This window comes from Rhincodon typus, chromosome 29 (assembly GCF_021869965.1).
Source record: "Rhincodon typus isolate 14 chromosome 29, sRhiTyp1.1, whole genome shotgun sequence".
Lineage (NCBI taxonomy): Eukaryota > Metazoa > Chordata > Chondrichthyes > Orectolobiformes > Rhincodontidae > Rhincodon > Rhincodon typus.
This window is the reverse complement of record NC_063360.1, coordinates 36,256,422-36,274,712: the sequence shown is the minus strand read 5'-3', so window position 1 is coordinate 36,274,712 and position 18,291 is coordinate 36,256,422. Positions and strand designations below refer to the sequence as shown.

The window sequence follows — 18,291 nt, the reverse complement described above, 5'->3', positions numbered from 1 at the left end:
AGTTCTGAGGAAGGGTCACCGGACCCGAAACGTTAACTCTGTTTTCTCCTTCACAGATGCTGCCAGACCTGCTGAGCTTTTCCAGCAACTTTGTTTTTGTTATAGTCCAACAGGTTTATTGAAGACACAAGCTTTCAGAGCGCTGCTCCTTCACCAGGTCAGCTGTTGGACTATAACCTGGTGTTGTATGACTTCTGACTTTGTCCACCCCAGTCCAACCCCGGCATCTCCTCATCATGGACAGGTAATGGAAGAAGGTTCAATAGGAACTTTCAAAAAGGAATTGGATTTATCCATGAAAATGTTTCATTTGCAGGGCAGCGGGTCAGAAGACCAAGGGAATGTGTGACCAAGAGAAAAGTTCTTTCAAAAAACTAGCATAGAACACAATGGAGTGGATAGCCTCCTTCCTTATTCCAACTGGTGTCTCTCTCTGTACCATTTCTGTTTATTGATGTCTACCTCTGCTTTTCCAAGCTACTGAAAACACTTTGTGCGAAATCTAATATACTCAGTAGATATTAAACTAAATTAAGAAACTCACATTCCAATGAATATAAAGAATAAATGGCCCATGCTGTTCAATCTAGCGAGAATATCTTAGAATAGCAACAATATTAATAATTCTGTGACCATCACAGAAGGATTTTACAATATGTGCCCATTGTTTTTAAATTGGTTTCGCCTTTCTTCATGACATTTGAGTATTTTTACTTTACATCCTTTTTGAGAATGGAACACTTTGTCTACTGTGCATGGTCTCGATGGCAGGGGGGCTGACAGAGCATCGTGCAGCACGGCAAGAGGACAAATCAGCCCATCACTCCTGTGCCAGCTCTTGACAAGGAGCTATAAGCAATCGGTGCCAATCCCCCCACTCCTTTCCCCATCATTGCTGGGGAGATGATGGTCTAGTGGTGTTATTGCTAGACTATTAATCCAAATATCCAAGTAATATTCTGGGGACCTGGGTTCAACTCCTGTCACTGCAGATGGAGGACATTGCGTTCAATAAAAGGGTCCAGTGATGACCATAAAAGCATCATTGTTTGTTGGGGAAAGAACACCATCTGATCATTTAGGGCAGAAAACTCCCATCTTGTTTGGCTGACTACAAACCCAAAAAATTGTGTTTGACTTTCAACTGCCCTCTGAGTAATTAGGGATGGGCAATAAATGTTGGTGCAGCTAACAACACCCACATGCCCCGAGTGAATAAAAAAGCTCTCTCTGTATCTGTCTCCCCGACTGTACCCTTTCAGGCAGTGCATTCCAGATCACAACAACTGGCTTCATCTAAAAGATTTTCTAGCTTCATCCCATGTTCATTTGCTAATGTTAAATCTGTACCTTCTAATTACTGACCCTGCTGCCAATGGAAACAGTGCCCAGGCAGAAATATAAACAGCTCTTGCACTTCAGCATTTGAATAAGAATTAGCAGCTGGAAACCTTCCAGGATTGACCTGGGCCCCCAGAAATTGAAGATTAAATTATCTGCAGTTGCTGGGATGGGGATGGAGAGAGATCCCCAAGGAGGAAAATCATAAAGACATTAAGAACTGCATTATTTTTCATCTTTTTCATTTACTGTTTTCCTGACTGGAGGTCTGTGACCAGTGATATTCCACAAGGACCGGTGCTGGGATCTCTGTTGTTTGTAATATATAGAAATGATTCAGATGAAAATGTCAGTGGTGTGATTAGTAGGTTTGCAGACAACATAAAAATTGGTGGAGTTGTGGATAGTGAGGAAGGATGTGAAAGGAGACAGCGGGATGTAGACCAGTTGGAAAGTTGGGCGGAGAAATGGCAGATGGAGTTTAATCTGGACAAGTGTGAGATGATGCATTTTGGGAAGTCAGATTCAGGATACAGTAAATGGCAGGACCCTTAGGAGGATTGATATTCACAGGGATGTTGGGGCTCAAGTCTATAGCTCCCTGTAAGTGGCAACACAAGTGGATAAAATGGTAAAGAAGGTCTATGGCATGCTTGTCTTCATTGGTCGGGGTATTGACTATAAAAATTAGCAAGTCATGTTATAGCTGTATAAGACTGTACAAAAACCAAAAGACCTGCAGATGCTGGAAATCTGAAACAAAAACAGAACTTGCTGGAAAAACTCGGCAGGTCTGGTAGCATCTGTGGAGAGAAATCAGAGTTAACGTTTCAGATACAGTTCTGAAGAAGGGTCATTAGACCTGAAAGATTAATCAGAGAATGCCTCGACTGTGGAAGCCGGCCGTTTGGCCCATCGAGTCCACACTGACCCTCTGAACACCATCCCACCCAGTCCCACAACCCTACCCTATCCCTGTAATCCTGCAATCCCATGGCTAACCCACCTAGCCTGCATATCCTTGGACACTATGGGCAACTTTGCATGGCCAAACTACCTAACCTGCATATCCTTTGGACTGTGGGAAGATACTGGAGCACCTGGAAGGAACCCACACAGACACGGGGAGAACGTGCAAACTCCACACAGACAGTTGCCCGAGGGTGGAATCAAACCTGGGCCCCGAATGCTGTGAGGCAGGATTTTTACACAGAGTGGAAGGTGCCTGGAATGTGCTGCCAGAGGAGATGGTAGAAGCAAAGATGATAGCAATGTTTAAGAGGCATGTAGATAGTGAGCAGGCAGACAGTAAGGGGATATGGACCACATGCAGGCAGGTGGCATTAGTTTAGAATAGCATTAAGGTCAGCACAGACCTGGTGGGCCGAACAGCCTGGTCCTGTGCTGTCCTGTTCTAAGTTCTATAACAATATTGATTAATTGGGTGAAGTCAAAGGTCATGTGATGGAACCCACAAGAATATTCCAGGAATTCCATGGAAATTCGGAACAGAGATACATGGGAACACCATCCATCTACAAGTTCCCCTCCAAATCACACACCATCCAGCTTGGAACTATATCCCTGCTTCTTCGGTGTCACTCGGTCAAAATCATAGAAACATGGAAACTAGGACCAGGAGTAGACCATTCAGCCCTTTGAACCTGCTATGCCATTGAATATGAACTTGGCTGATCATCCAACTCAGTACTCTCTTCCTGCTTCTCCAGCACATCTTTTGATCCCTTTAGCCCTGGGAACTATGTCTTACTCCTTCCTGAAAAATTCTGGAACTGCCTTCCAAATGTTACTGTGTGTCTCCCGACAACACATGGAATGCAGCTGTTCAAGGGCTGCCAGGAATGGGCAATAAATGCTGGCCAAGCCAGTGACACCCACATCCTGTGAAAGAACAAATTTAATAAAATTTGTCAAATTGGTGAGAAATAAAGGGATATAATTCTGAAAACCCTCACTAGAAACAGTAAAACGCTCATGAAAATGTATCTAACCCTTTGGTTCCTGAGACTCTGCAAGATGAGCTCATTGGGGAACTGACAAAATTGATCAAGATATATCAGCAAAGAGCCCAGTTTATGGTGAGGAGTAGGAGCAGAATAAGAGCCCATGCAGGAACTTCTTAAACCTCTTAATTGGAACTTTACTGAGAGATTGCTGGAAACCTGGAAAAACTGGCACAAGAAGGCATTTTCTTTCTGTCTGGGTAGATTCCATTGACTTTCCATCTGAATGAGACAAGGAAAACCCCCCATGAAATCTAGAATCAGGAACTTTGAGGGTTAAGAAGGGTGAGAAGCGCATTTCTGACCTCCATATAACAAAAAGAAATATCGAGACACTGAAGAATGTGCAAGGAAGAGATTTAACAGAACCATGAACCAGAACTATTAGGGACAGTTAGAATCATAAAATCCTCACAAGTGTAGAAGCAGGCCATTCATCCCATCGAGTCCACACCAACCCTCCAAACAGCATCTCACCTAGACCTACCCCATCCCTGTAACCCTACATTTCCCATGGCTGACCCACATGACCTGCACAACCCTGGACACTGTGGGCGATTTAGCATGGCCAATCCACCCACATAGACCAGGGCTCTTTTTTTTTGACCTGATGGAACACTGATGAGGCCTCATCTGGAGTATTGTATCTAATTCTGAGCAACACATTTTAGAGAGACGAGGAGATCTCTAGAAAAGCAAAGGCTGAGGATGACCCAATGTCTGAAAATTATGAAGGATAGATGTAGAGAAGATGCTTCCCCTTGTGATAGCTGGAGACGAGAATGAGAGAACATAAATTAAGGCAGTCACCAATAAATCCAGTAGGGAATACAGGAGAAACTTTTTTATCCAGAGGGTACCGAGAATGTGGTGGAACTTGCTCCCGCGGGGAACAGAATTGATGCATTTAATGCTGGATAGATACATGAGGGAGAAAGGAATCAGAGAATATCATAGAATCCCTACAGTGTGGAAACAGGCCCTTTGGCCCAGCAAGTCCACACTGAACCTCAGAGCATCCCACCCAGACCCATCCCCCTGTAATCCACCTAATCTACACCTCCCTGAACGCTATGGGCAATTTAGCATGGCCAATCCACCTAGCCTGCACATCTTTGGACTGTGGGAGGAAACTGGAGCACCCGGAGGAAACCCATGCAGACACGGGGAGAATGTGCAAACTCCTCACAGACAGTTGCCCGAGGCTGGAATCAAACCCGGGTCCCTGGTGCAGTGAGGCAGCAGTGCTAACCACTGTGCCACCGTGCTGCCCTATATTGATGGGTTTGATAAAGAGAGTGGGAAGTGGCTCATCTGAAGCAGGGAAACTAGCATTTGGTGCAGACCCGATGGGCTGAATGGCCTCTCTCTGCACTGTAGGGATTCTATGACTCCTCTATGAACATTGACTGGATGAATGGAACATAGAACATAGAACAGTACAGCACAGTACAGGCCCTTCGGCCCACGATGTTGTGCCGACCTATTATCCTACTAAGACCAATCTACCCTGCATACCCTACATTTTACTATCCTAAATGTGCCTATCCAAGAGTCGCTTAAAGGTCTCTAAAGTATCTGACTCCACTACCACTGCCGGCAGCGCATTCCACACACCCACCACTCTCTGTGTGAAGAACCTACCTCTGACATCTCCCCTATACCTTCCTCCAATCACCTTAAAATTATGCCCCCTCGTAGTAGTCATTTCCGCCCTGGGAAAATGTCTCTGACTATCCACTCTATCTATGCCGCTCATCATCTCGTACACCTCTATCAAGTTACCTCTTATCCTTCTTCACTCCAATGAAAAAAGCCCGAGCTCCTTCAACCTTTCCTTATAAGACTTGCCCTCCAGTCCAGGCAGCATCCTGATAAATCTCCTCTGCACCCTCTCTAAAGCTTCCACATCCTTCCTATGATGAGGCAACCAGAACTGAACACAATATTCCAAGTGTGGTCTATCCAGAATGTAACGACCTATTGTAAAATTCTCTCTAAAACAGGGATTTTTCAATAAAACAATGGGATAAGTTGCGAGGAAAGGTATAAGACAGTGGAAATGAGGTCCAAAGGAATTCAAATTTATGCAGGATGAGGAGTAGGTGTAGAGTCAGCAACTGATAGCTCAGTCTGTGCCCTGTGTTCAAACAGACAGACATCTGCTCATTATTTGTACATGAGATAGCAGGTACAGGCTCGAATAAATTTTAATTGTTTGGGTGTAATTAACAGTAACTGGTTTACTAATTTAACCATTTGAGTCTAATTTATAGTTTGGGCCTAATTAAGTATTATTGTCTAATTAACTGTAACTAGTCCTAATTTAACCATTTGAGCCCAATTTGCAGATTGGGCCTAATTAAGTATTAGTATCTAATTAACCTTAACTAGACTGAATTGTAACCTTTTGGGCTATAACCCAGTTTAGCCTGTGGCCTCATGTTTATATATAACTCTAAAGTGACCACACACGGAAGCAATTCTTTATACCTGAAGCCTTTTAAGATGTCCTTCAAACATGGGTCAGTGCACAATGACAAAAAAAACCTGGGAGGGAGTAAAAGTGAAGAGTAAAGTCATCAGAGAGAGACAACTGGTGATTGTTTAACCCGCAGGTCACCAAGGTTAGCCAAGGAGAGAGGTTAAGAAGGAGGGTCCTTCATTGTAACCACAGTCAATGCAGGAACTGAGTCTACCCTGTTGGCATCACTCTATCTGCCATCCAGTCAACTGAGCTACAATAGCTTTGCCAGAACAATGCCTGAACTGTAGGGGTTAAGTTATACAAACTAAGGTTGTATGCCCTGATATTTGTAAGTGATGATTTGATCAAAGCTCTCAGTTTGTGAAGAGGAGCAGGTAGAGTGGATGGAGAGGAATTATTTCTGCTGCTCAGGGTGTCACAGAGCAGGGCCATGATCTTTCTTAGAAAAACCCGGTCTGACACAAGTGATGGGTGAAGTCTGGAATTCTCTTCCACAACCTGCAGGTGATGTTAGATCAATTATTATACTTTAAGCTGCAATTGACAGAATATAATTCACCAAAGATAGCAGGGGATGGGTGTTGATGGAGTGGTTTATGGAGTCTGGTCACAGACCAACCATGACGTCATCAAATGTCATAGCAGGATTGAGGGGCTGAATGGCCTCCTACAGTTCCTGTGTTCCCAGATGAATGATCCTTCACTCTGTTATGCCTTGAGCATGATTTCCGATAGAAGGGATGATTTCTTCTTGAATCTCACGCACAGCAGCAGGACATCAATTTGAAAAGCATTCCAGAGATGTTCAGAGGACAACACGGACAGTGAGTTATCCTTAGATCTGGATTTAATACTGGCTTCTGCCGCACTCCCATTGACATTATTAACCACAGTCTCGAAACAGTGTCTGTTAGCCAGGGCTCAGCCTTGGAGGAGAACAGAGACAGCGGACAGAGAAACAGAAGCTAAAACAACAGCCCAGTGACCTTTCTGTGAAATGCCATCCTGGGCGGGATACAAAGTTATTCCGACATCATGGTCCCAGTCTCAATCCTCAAACAGTGCTGAGTTACATAGAGGACACAACACAAAAACAGGCCATTCAACCCAACAAATCCGTGCTGGTATTTATGCTCCATATTTTTTTGCTCATTCATTGGATGTGAGTGTCATTGGCATCTTTTGTTCGTTCCTGATTACCTTTAGGAAGGTGGTCATGAGCTGCCTTTTAGACCCACTCTATGCTTTGGAATGTAGGTGCATCCACTGTGCTGTTGGGGAGGGAGACACAGGATTTTAAAGGGGCAGTGATATAGTTCCCAGGGCTATAGCTTGCAATTTGGAATGGAACTTTTGGGAGTTGATGTTTCCATATGTCTCCTGTCCCTTGTTCCTCTGGGTGGTAGAGGATTTAGGAGGGCCCAGTTAGCTGGATGGCCAATGCAGAATGACACTAACCGTGGGAGTTTAATTCCCACACACTGGCTAAGATTACCACAAAGGACTCTCCTTCACAACCACCCCTCACCTGAGGCACAGTGACCCTCAGGTTAAAACACCACCAGTTGCCTCTCTCTTTTAGGACTGTGGCTACTTTATGTCTTAGAGGTTACAGTTTGGGACACATTGTTGGTGAAGGTTAGGACGGATTAATTTAACCAGAAAACAGATAAAACAAAAAAAACAATCCTAATCCAAAATACAATCTGGGATGAAAGGTGGAAATGGGTGAGCGAGGATGTGAAGGCAAATTGTGAAGATTGTTAAAGAAAATTATATAACCACAGCAAGAAAAGAGGCCATTAGACCCATTGTGCCCTTTCTGGCCCTTTCCAAGAGAAACTCATCCATTCCCACTTCCATTCTGAACGTGACCAATAATAACAAGAGCACAGGACGATTTTAAAGCAAAGATTGAAGAAGTGAGTCAGTGTGGCAGAGGTGCTGACATTTACATAAAATTTTAATTTAAAAATTATTTTAATTGAGCTCACTAGCATTACATCCGGCTCAATGCTCTCCACAGACTTAGATCGGGAGAAAAACCAGGTAGAAAGTAACATTCCATCCCATGTCATCTGTCTTCTGAAGGCAAGAGTGCCAGACCTGTATGGAATTTAGGTTAAACAACATTTAGTCAAAGAGTCACTGAGATCTACATCACAGAAAAAAAGGCCCTTCAGCCCATCGAGTCTGCTCTGGACAAAAACCACCACCTAACTATTCTAATTCCATTTTCCTGCACTTGGCCCATAGCCTTGTCTGCCTTGGCATTGCAAGTGTACATCTAAATACTTCTTCAATGTTATGAGGGTTCCTACATCTACCACCCTCACAGACAGTGATTTCCAGATTCCGTCCACCCTCTGCGTGAAGAAATATTTCATTCAGATGCCCTCAAAACCTCCTGCCCCTTGCCTTAAATCCATGTAGCCTGGTCATTGCTGTCTCAACCAAGAGGAAAACCTCTTCCTGTCTACCATATCTGTGTCCCCTCATAATATTATACATTTCAATCATGTCCTCTCACAGTCTGCACCATGGAAAATAACCTCAGTCCATCCAATCTCTCTTCCTAACTAAAACTCACCAGACTAGGCAATGTCCTGTTAAATCTTCTCTGCATCCTCTCCAGTGCTAACAGAACTCTACTATAACGTGGATTCCAGAACCCCACACAATATTTAAGCTGTGGTCTAACCAATGTTTTATACAATTCCCAGCATAACCACCCTGGTCTTAAACTCTATGTCTCAGTTAATAAAGGCATGTATCCCACATGCCTTCTTAACCACTATCCACCATAATTTAAGACAGTGGCATACATGCACACTAACATCTCTCTGATCCTTGGTGCTTCCCAGGGTCCTACTGTCCATTATGTATTTGAAACAACTCCACAGAGACAGGTATCCTGTCACCAAGTCACCCTTTTTTTACACATGGAGCATCCTTGACACTAATCCAGCTCCTTCACAGCTAGCTCTCAGAGTGAGAGAACAGAGCAGCTGACGTTCCTGTTTATATCTGTCAGCCATGGCTCCCTGATTGGACCAGGTTAACGGCCACAATCAGGGAACTCTGACCTGTCTGACCTCGTTACAATCACTACATCCCTCCTCCTCTGAATATGTGGACATAGGCTGGTGTTTTTCTTGTAGCTCCTCCTGGGGTCAGATTCCTCCAACTCTGTCTCTGAAACATGAGACGAATAACAAACAGGAGCTCGACTCTTGCACCCGGAGCATATTGGGCGAAATTCATTCTCTTATTCAGGTGACAAAGGCATCAAGGCGGTAACATCCGCTGTGTCCATCCCCAATTCCAAGGTATTTTCAACGCTTGACGGAGAGGGAAAACCCACAGGTTCCCGAAGAGTTGGAAAAGCAGTCGAGGATTCGGGCACATTTTCCTCCCACCCTGTCTGCAAGTTTTCAGCTTTCGTATGGTCCATTTGCTTGTTCAAAACTCTCACATGTTTACCTAGTTCCCCCAATGTATATGTTCTGTTGGCATTGACCACTCCCTGGCTTCCACATTTCACTGCTCTCTGGATAATGAAATCTAATTGGATTTCTTGATGACCATCTTAATTCAATGGTACCCAATAAGGCATTTCCTCACAAACGGAAAGATTCTCTCTGTACATAGCCACATGACCAAAACCTTTCCTTGTTAACAAAGTTCGGGTAGCTAAAGGATGTTTCAACAGGACAAAGGGTCTCTTTCTGTGTTGTAAAACAGGAAGACTCAATGGACCTTAATTTTCCAGAGCATATTAATGAGGGTTAGAGCTCCTGAATTCAGTATTAATCAGCTAGCCATGGCTCTATGGTTAGCATCTCTGGATCAAGTGGGTAGTGGGTTCAGTTCCCCTCTCGAGACTTGACAACATAATCTAGGCTGCAAGCAGTGCATGAGTGTGGGGAACGCTGGCCTCCAGCTGAGATGTTAAGCCAACAGTTCTCTTTGGTGAATGTTAAAATGTCTCACATGCCCTTTGGCACAGAGGAGGTATCTCTAATGTAATCCTTTAACTAACTTCACCGACAAATACAAATTATCTGGCCATAGTCTGTATGGGGCACTTACTGCGTGCAAATTGGTTTTCTCAATTCTGACATTAGCAAAATGATTATACTTGATGAACACTGCAATGTCCTCATCATTCCCTATCTCTGGAAAGTCTTCCAGCTCCATAATGCTCCCAGATCTTTGTGCTCCTCTACTTTAGCCTCTTTTGCATTCCTCAGATCAATCGTTCCACCATTACTGCCTTCAGCTGCCTGACCCCAGACTCTGCACTGCTCTCTCTGCACCTCTTCACCCCACAAGCTTGCTTTCCTCCTTTAAGACTCTCCTCAAAGGGTGGCTCAGTGTTTAGCACTGCTGCCTCACAGCGCCAGGGACTGGCGTTCAATTTCAGCCTTGGGTGCCTGTCTGTGTAGAGTTTGCACATTCTCCCCGTGTCTGTGTGGGTTTCCTCTGGGTGCGCCGGTTTCCTCCCACAGTCCAAAGATGTGCAGATTAGGTGGATTCGCCAATGGAAATTGACTGTAGTGTCCAGGAATGTGCAGGTTAGGTGGGTTAGCCATGGGAAATGCGGGAATAGGTTGGGGTGTTTGGCCTGGGTGGAGTGCTCTTTGGAGGATTAGTGCAGACTTAGAGGGCTGAATAGCCTCTTCCTGCACTGCAGGGATTCTATGATTAAAATCTACCTCTTTGACCAAATTGTTGATTGTCTGACTGAATTTTTCCTGAGGCAGCTCAGTGCCGTGCTTTGATAATCACTCCTGTGAAATTCCTTTGAACGTTTCATAAAATTTAAGGGAGCTATATAAATGCAAATTGTTGTTGTCATAAAGAACCTTAGGATACCCTGAGGTCTTGGAAGGAGGTACGGAAATGCAAGATCTTCCTCTCTGACTGAAACTCAGTGGCTCCACTAGCAGTTATGTAACAGAGTGGAAGGCTGGGTGATATCGGGGTGGGGTAGTGGGTGGGGGGAGGTGGCGGCAGTGGGGGTGACATGGTGGGTCAGATTTAGCAGAAAAATCCACAAAGGTCCAAGATCGTTGGCACTGACTGCCTAGTTCAGCCATGGAGAGCTGCCATGAGGGTGAAGTAATGATCACAGCAAGTCTTGGCACCGTCGAGAGGTAAGGTAGTGAAATGAAAGAAAGAAATCGTAAAATGGTCACTGTAATAATTGGAATATTCAGGAGGAATGCATCCAATAATAATCAAAGAAACAAAGGTAGGAATATTGGGAACCATGGCTGAAATAGTTTGCAGCTCATTAAACATGAGGCTAGAACCAGATGATTGGAAAACAGCTATTGTTTAAATTCTTTAGTTAAGGTCAGACAACCTGTTCTCTTAACTGATATAATGGAAAAAACATGCAAGGAAATAGCTCCAGCTAACAGGAACATGGTGATGTTTCCATGCCAAGATGGGTTTAGGAACATAGGTCAAGCCAAGGAAAAACAGGTCTCAGTGGATGTAACGAGCTTTAATTAAACATTTGCAAAGGTGGCAGACAAAAAACAACACACTGCTGGAGAAACTCAGCAGGTCTGGCAGCATCTCTGCTGAGCCCAATGTGACTCTTCCTCAGAACTGATAAGAAACTTGGGGCTGATTCAACCCCATGATGGGATGAATGGCCTCTTTCTGGCATTATTTATTTCTTTTTCTGCATTCAGAGACTGGGAGTTACTGAGATTAGATAATGAATTGACTTTTAATGCTGTGAAACAAGGGAGCAGGGATTAATAGCTGTCAATCTAAACGAGGTAGCTGCACACAGGTTATTTCCAATGGCTGGAGAGTGTACAAATGTGGTCATACCATCTCAGAATTAGTGATCGGCCTTTTAGGACTGCGATGGAGAGACACGCTTTCACTCAGAGGTTTATCAATCTGCCCCAGGGAGCTGTGGGCCCTCAGTCATTGAGTATAACCGGAACACGGGTTTTGGGTACTAATGGAATAGAGGGATATGGGGATAGTGTGAGAGGGCAGACCTGATGCAGCAGACCCACGATGATCTGATTGGTGTAAGAAACTGAAGGTCCCACTTTGCCTATTTCCTATGTTTTTATATCTGCAGGCTATGACCTGAGGGCTCTATTCTGTCAACTCCCAGCAGACATCCTGTGGTATATCTTTATATCTTTCCATCCCTTTCTCCCTTGTTTATTTATTTAGTTTCCTCTTCAGCGAATCAGTGCTATTCCCTTCAACAATTCCCTGTGGGAACAAGTTCACTACATTTTCACTACTGTCTGCACAAAGACATTTCTCATACATTCCTGATTGGATTTATCATTGCTGTCTTAAACTGATAGTCTTCCTCACATTTTTGCCATGGGCTGGCCAGATGGCACAGTGATTCCACCCTCGGGTGTCTGTGTGGAGTTGGCACATTCTCCCTGTGTCTGTGTGGGTTTCTTTCGGGTGCTCTGGTTTTCTCCCACAGTCCAAAGATGTGCAGGTTAAGTGGATTGGCCATGGGAAATGCTGGGTTATGGGAATAGGGTGTGGCCTGGGTGGGATGCTCTTCAGCGGTTCGGTGCAGACTAGATAGACTGAATGGCCTTTTTTCCACACTGTAGGACATTCTATGATTCTCTGATGCCGCTATCATTTTTAAAAAACGGGGAGGTGGCGATGTCACTGGATCTGTAATCCAGGCCATTAGCCCTGGCTAATGGGTTGGAATCCCATCGTAGCAGATGGTGAAATTTGAATTCAATAAAAATCTGGAAGACAATGCTAGCTTAATAATGAACACAGTCGATTGCCATAAAAAGAGACTATCTGGTTCATTTTTATGGAAGGAAATCCACCATCTTTACCTGTCTGCCCAACAGCTGTGACTCCAAGCCTGGGAGTTTAGAAGAATGAGAGGAGACTTCGTTGAAACAAACAAGATTCTTAAGGGGTAGGGGGTGGGAGATTGACAGGGTAGATACAGAAAGGTTTGTTTCCCTTTGTGGGAGAGTTTTGGACTAGTGGGCATCATCCCAGATGATGTTTGCACATTTAAGACTGAGATGAGGAGGACTTTTTTTTCTTTCAGAGGGTGATGAATCTATGGAGTTCTTTATCACACAGGCTATCAAGGCTGGGACATTAAATATATTCAAGGCTGAGTCAGACAGATTTTTAATCAGTAAGGGAATGGAGGGCTATGGGGAAAAGGGCAGGAAAGTGGAGTTGAGGATTATCAGATCAGCCGTGATCTTATTGAACAGTGGAGGAGACTCAGAGTCATACAGCGCGGAAACAGAAACAGGCAGTCCAACACTGACCATGCTCCCAAGCTAAACTGGTCCCATTTGCCTGCATTTGGCCCATAACACTCTAAACCTTTCCTATTCATGCACTTATCCAAATGTCTTAACTTAAAGGGCTGTAAGGCCCACTTCTGTCCCTATGTCTTATGGTCTAATGTGGTTGACTCTAAAGTGCCTTCAGGGAATGAGTGGCCTACTCATACTCCTAATTTGTAGTTCAGGCATTTACATGTTTATTCTTATGGTATTGCCAATTGTGGTTTAACCAAAATTTGGTAAATAATTATTGGACCTTCTCTGCTTTTCAACGAAAGGCAACAGTGCCCTCATGGTTTAAAAATCGAAAAAACTGCAAATGCTGTAAATCAGAAACAAAACGCAGAAATTGCTGCAAAAGCTCAGCAGGTCTGGCTGCATCTGTGGAGAGAAATCAGAGTTTCTGTCACCGGACCCAGAAACATTAACTCTGATTTCTCTGCACAGATACTGCCAGACCTGCTGAGCTTTTGCAGCAATTTCTGTTTTTGTGCCTCGTGACTTGTTCCTTTTCATGGCCGTGTCAGCCCGCATCTCTTCATGTGGTGATTTGTATTTCTACTCCCATTTATATCAATATTGTTTATACCCTGTCCTGTGTCAGTCTAATTGATCACACTCATGACACATGATACTGGCTTGTCTTTATCTGGAGGCAATCAGTTACAAGCATCTGCCAATCTATAATCTCTCCACGTCCACAGCAATTACTATCTAATTAATCCCAAATTAATATGCGTATCAGGACTGTCTCAATGCTACAATGCGCACACAGTAGGATGCCAGGGTATCACATATATCAATCCTGTATAAAAATGAATATACCTCAGTGTTACATGAACATTCGTGTTCCATTTGAAACTAGTTGAAGAGTTTATTTACTTCTTTGAAAGGAAATGCTTTGAAAACGTTATTTTTGAGTTTTGTGTCTGGCTGAATTGGTCATTGTTGAGTGAGCATTAACATCCCTGCTGCAACTCATTGGGAAGGCGGTAGCACAGTGGTAATGGAGCTGAAACCCAAGGCTAATGTTGAAACCAAGGGAATAGAAACAGAAGCAAACACAGAAATTGCTGGAGAAACTCAGCAGGTCTGGCAGCATCGGTGGAGAGAAAGCAGAATTAAGGTTTTGAGTCATAGAGTCATACAGCACAGAAACAGATCCTTCAGTCCAACGAGTCCATGACAAACATAATCCCAAACTAAACAAGTCAAACCTGCCTGCTTCTGGCTCATACCATTCCAAACTTTTCCTATTCATGTACTTATCCAAGTGTCTTTTGAACTTTGTAACTGTGCTCGCATCCATCACTTCCTCAGAAGTTCATTCCACACACAAACCATTTCAGTGACTTTTTGTCAGAACTGGAAAGAAGACTGACTGGATTTGAAACCTTAGCTCTGTTTCTCTCTCCACAGATGCTGAGTCTGCCTAGCAATTTCTGATTTTGGTTCCAGCGTCTGCGATTATTTGGTTTATTTTGATATTCCGGGATCATGGGTTTGAACGCTGCTGTGGTAGGCAGTGAAGTTTGAATTCAATAAAAACCTGGAATTACAAATTTAGTGATGACCATGTAACCATTATCAATTGTCTTTAAAAGCCCATCTGGTTCACTAATGCCCTTTAGGGAAGGAAATCTGACCTGCTCTGGTCTACACGTGACTCCAGAGCCATAGCAACATGGCTGATTCTTAACTGCCTTCTAGGCAACAAATGGTGGTCCAAACTGCATCTTGTGAGCGACTGAAAAAAACTTGGAAATAGTTTGCAATGTTTGGTCTCTTGAAATGGAATGTTAAAACAAAATTGCCACTTTTCCTCAGCAGTGAGGCAGAATCTGATAAATTCTTCAGTTGATAGATCACTGGCAGCCAGGGACCCTGGGGTTGATGCCAGCCTTGCCTCTATCTGCTGTAAGCTCTCTGCCCAAGTCTTTGTATGGCAGGGTAGGAGCAGTGAGTAAAGGCTGTGTATTGAAGCCACATTTCACAGAATCAAAGTTATGCTGCACAGAAACAGACCCTTCAGTTCAACTTGCCCACGCCAATCAGATATGCTAAACTAACATAGTCTCATTTGCCACCAATTGGCCCATATTTCTCTAAACCCTTCCTATTCATATACCCATCCAGATGCCTTTTAAGTGCTATAATCGCACCCACCTCCACCACTTCCTTTGGCAGCTCATTCCATACACGCACCACCCTCTGTGTGAAAAAGTTGCCCCTCGGGCCCCTTTTAAATCTTTCCCCTCTCACCTTAAACCTATGGCCTCTAGTTCTTGACTCATCTACCCTGGGAAAAAGACTTTGGTTATTCACCCTATCCATGCCCTTCATGATTTTATAAACCTCTATAACATCACCTCTCAGCCTCAGACGCTCCAAGGAAAATAGTCCCAGCCTACTCAGCCTCTCCCTATAGCTCAAACCCTCCAACAGTGGCAATATCTTTATAAATCTTTTCTAAACACTTTCACATTTATAAATATCTTTCCCATAGCAGAAAGACCAGAACTGAACACAGAATTCCAAAAGTGGCCTCACCAACGTCCCGTACAGCTGCAACATGACCTCCCAACTCCTATACTCAATACACTGACCAATGAAAACAAGCATGATAAATGCAATTTCACCACCCTGTCCGGCTGCAACTCCATTTTCAAGGAACTATGCACTTGCATCCCAACGTCTCTTTGTTTGGCAACTCTCCCCAGGTGCTTACCAATATAAGTCCTGCCCTGGTTTGCCTTACATTTACCCAAATTAAACTCAATCTGTCACCCCTCCAACCATTGGCCATCTGATCAAGGTCCCATTGTACTCTGAGGTAACCTTCTTGCTGTCCACTACACCTCCAATTCTGGTGTCATCTGCAAACTTACTAATCATTCCTCCTATGTTCACATCCAAATCATTTATATAAATGATGAACAGCAGTAGACCCAGCACTGATCCTTGCAGCACACCGCTGGCCAAAGGCCTCCAGTCTGAAAATAACTCTCTACCACCACTCTCTGTCTCCTACCTTCAAGTAAATTTTGTATCCAATTGACTAGCTCTCCAATGTGATCCAACCTTGTTAACTAGTCTACCATGCTGAACCTGGTTGAACTCCTTGCTGAAGCCCATATAGACAACGTTCACTGCCCTGCCTTCAACAATCTTCTTTGTCACTTCTTCAAAAAACTCAATCAAGTTAGTGAGACACAATTTCCCACGTACAAAGCCATGTTAACTATCCCTACTCAGTCCTTGCCTTTCCAAATGCATGTAAATCCTATCCCTCAGAATCCCCTCCAACAACTTACCCACCACTGACCTCAGGCTCACTGCTCTATAGTTCCCTGGCTTTTCCTTAATACTTTTCTTAAATAATGACACCACGTTAGCCACCCTCCAGCCTTCCGGCACCTCACCCACTTCATGCCCCTGTCATGCATTGTGTAGGGTTGAACCAGTCTACATGATGCGGAAGGGAGGTCAGAGATTTGGATAAGGGTGTCAGTGAGTTACCAACCTTCGCTATTGCCATGGCACAGCTGTGCCCAGAGATCTCTATCAATTGCTGCTGTCCAAATCTGTATTCTTCATAGAGTTCACCCTCCAGGGCCTTCGCCTCTTCTTTACTGCAGAAAACACAACGAGGGGGAAACAGTGAGAACACGCGGAGGTAATGGCCTGGTGGTATTATCACTGGACTGTTAATCCAGAGACCCAGATAATGTTCTGGGGACCCGGGTTCGAATCCCGCCACGGCAGATGGTGGAATTTGAATTCGATAAAATATCTGGAGTTAAGAATCTAATGATGACCATGAATCCATTGTCGCTTGTCAGAAAAACCCATCTGGTTCACTAATGTCCTTTAGGGAAGGAAACTGCCATCCTTCCCTGGTCTGACCTACATGTGACTCCAGACCCACAGCAATGTGGTTGACTCTTAACTGCCCTCTGGGCAATTAGGGATGGGCAATAAATGCTGCCTAGCCAGCGGCACCCTGAATGAATAAAAAAAAATTCCTGCGATGGAATTTCCCCTCTCCACAAGTGTTGGGAAGGGCAGATATTCAATGGGTTGGCACCAGTGAGATTCTCACCACCTCCCCTGCCTGCCCACCCAGCCAGCCCAGGTTACAATCTCTGGCAGAGATGGTCCCCATAGTCAAATTCCCCAGCCCACTGCCAACTAAACCTCTGAAGTTGTCAATTGACAACAACTTGAGGACCTATTCTGACAAAGGGTCACTGGACTGACAACATGAACATCCACAGATGCTGCCAAACCTGCTGAGTTTCTCCAGCACTTTCTGTTTTCGTGGCTACACTTTTCAATCTTCGTAATCAACTGGTCCAGGCAAGTTGTGAGGCACCTGTGGAGCAGGTGGGGTTCAAACCTTGGATTTCTGGGGACGACAGGGATGCCACTGTGCCCTAAAACTCTTTGACTAAATTTCTATCACTGTTGGGAAGAGATGATTTCAAAATTTAATCCACCCTAAATCTCTCTGAAGAGCAGAACAAACACATGGCAGAAATTTGAAGGCACACTTTGGGCCCCAAATGAATGTTACATGTGAATAGTATGTACTCAGTGCTGGGAAACAAGTTAAAAAAGAGTTACTAATGCAAGAGAACACACAGCTATGTATTTAATAAGAGACAAAAAAAAACTGTAGATGCTGGAATCCAAGTAGACAAACAGGAGGCTGGAAGAACACAGTAGGCCAGGCAGCATCTGGAGGAAAGGAGCAGTCAATGTTTCAGGTATTACCCTCCTTCAGAAGAAGGGGAATACCCAAAACATTGATGGTGTATTTGATAACTTAGGTTTCTCAAAATGTGCATGCAATTTGTTTTTGCATAAAAAAGTGGGTTGTTTGAACTGAAAAACAATCATGTGTAAATATCCTAGATAACAAGATGTAGAGCTGGATGAACACAGCAGGCCAAGCAGCATCAGAGGAGCAGGAAAGCTGACGTTTCGGGCCTAGACCCTTCTTCAGAAATGGGGGAGGGGAAGGGGGTTCTGAAATAAATAGGGAGAGAGGGGGAGGCGGATAGAAGATGGATAAGGGAGAAGATAGGTGGAGAGG

The 18,291-nt window shown here is 44.1% G+C and overlaps 1 protein-coding gene across 1 annotated transcript in view; it reads right to left on the bottom strand.

Annotated features, from left to right (window-relative positions):
- Positions 1–18,291, bottom strand: part of yjefn3 (YjeF N-terminal domain containing 3) — a 125,354-nt gene that overhangs the window by 32,375 nt on the left and 74,688 nt on the right. The window contains exon 2 of the mRNA XM_020529426.2: positions 16,717–16,825. Coding sequence (XP_020385015.1) covers positions 16,717–16,825 — 109 coding nt within the window. The remainder of the gene's footprint in view (positions 1–16,716; positions 16,826–18,291) is intronic.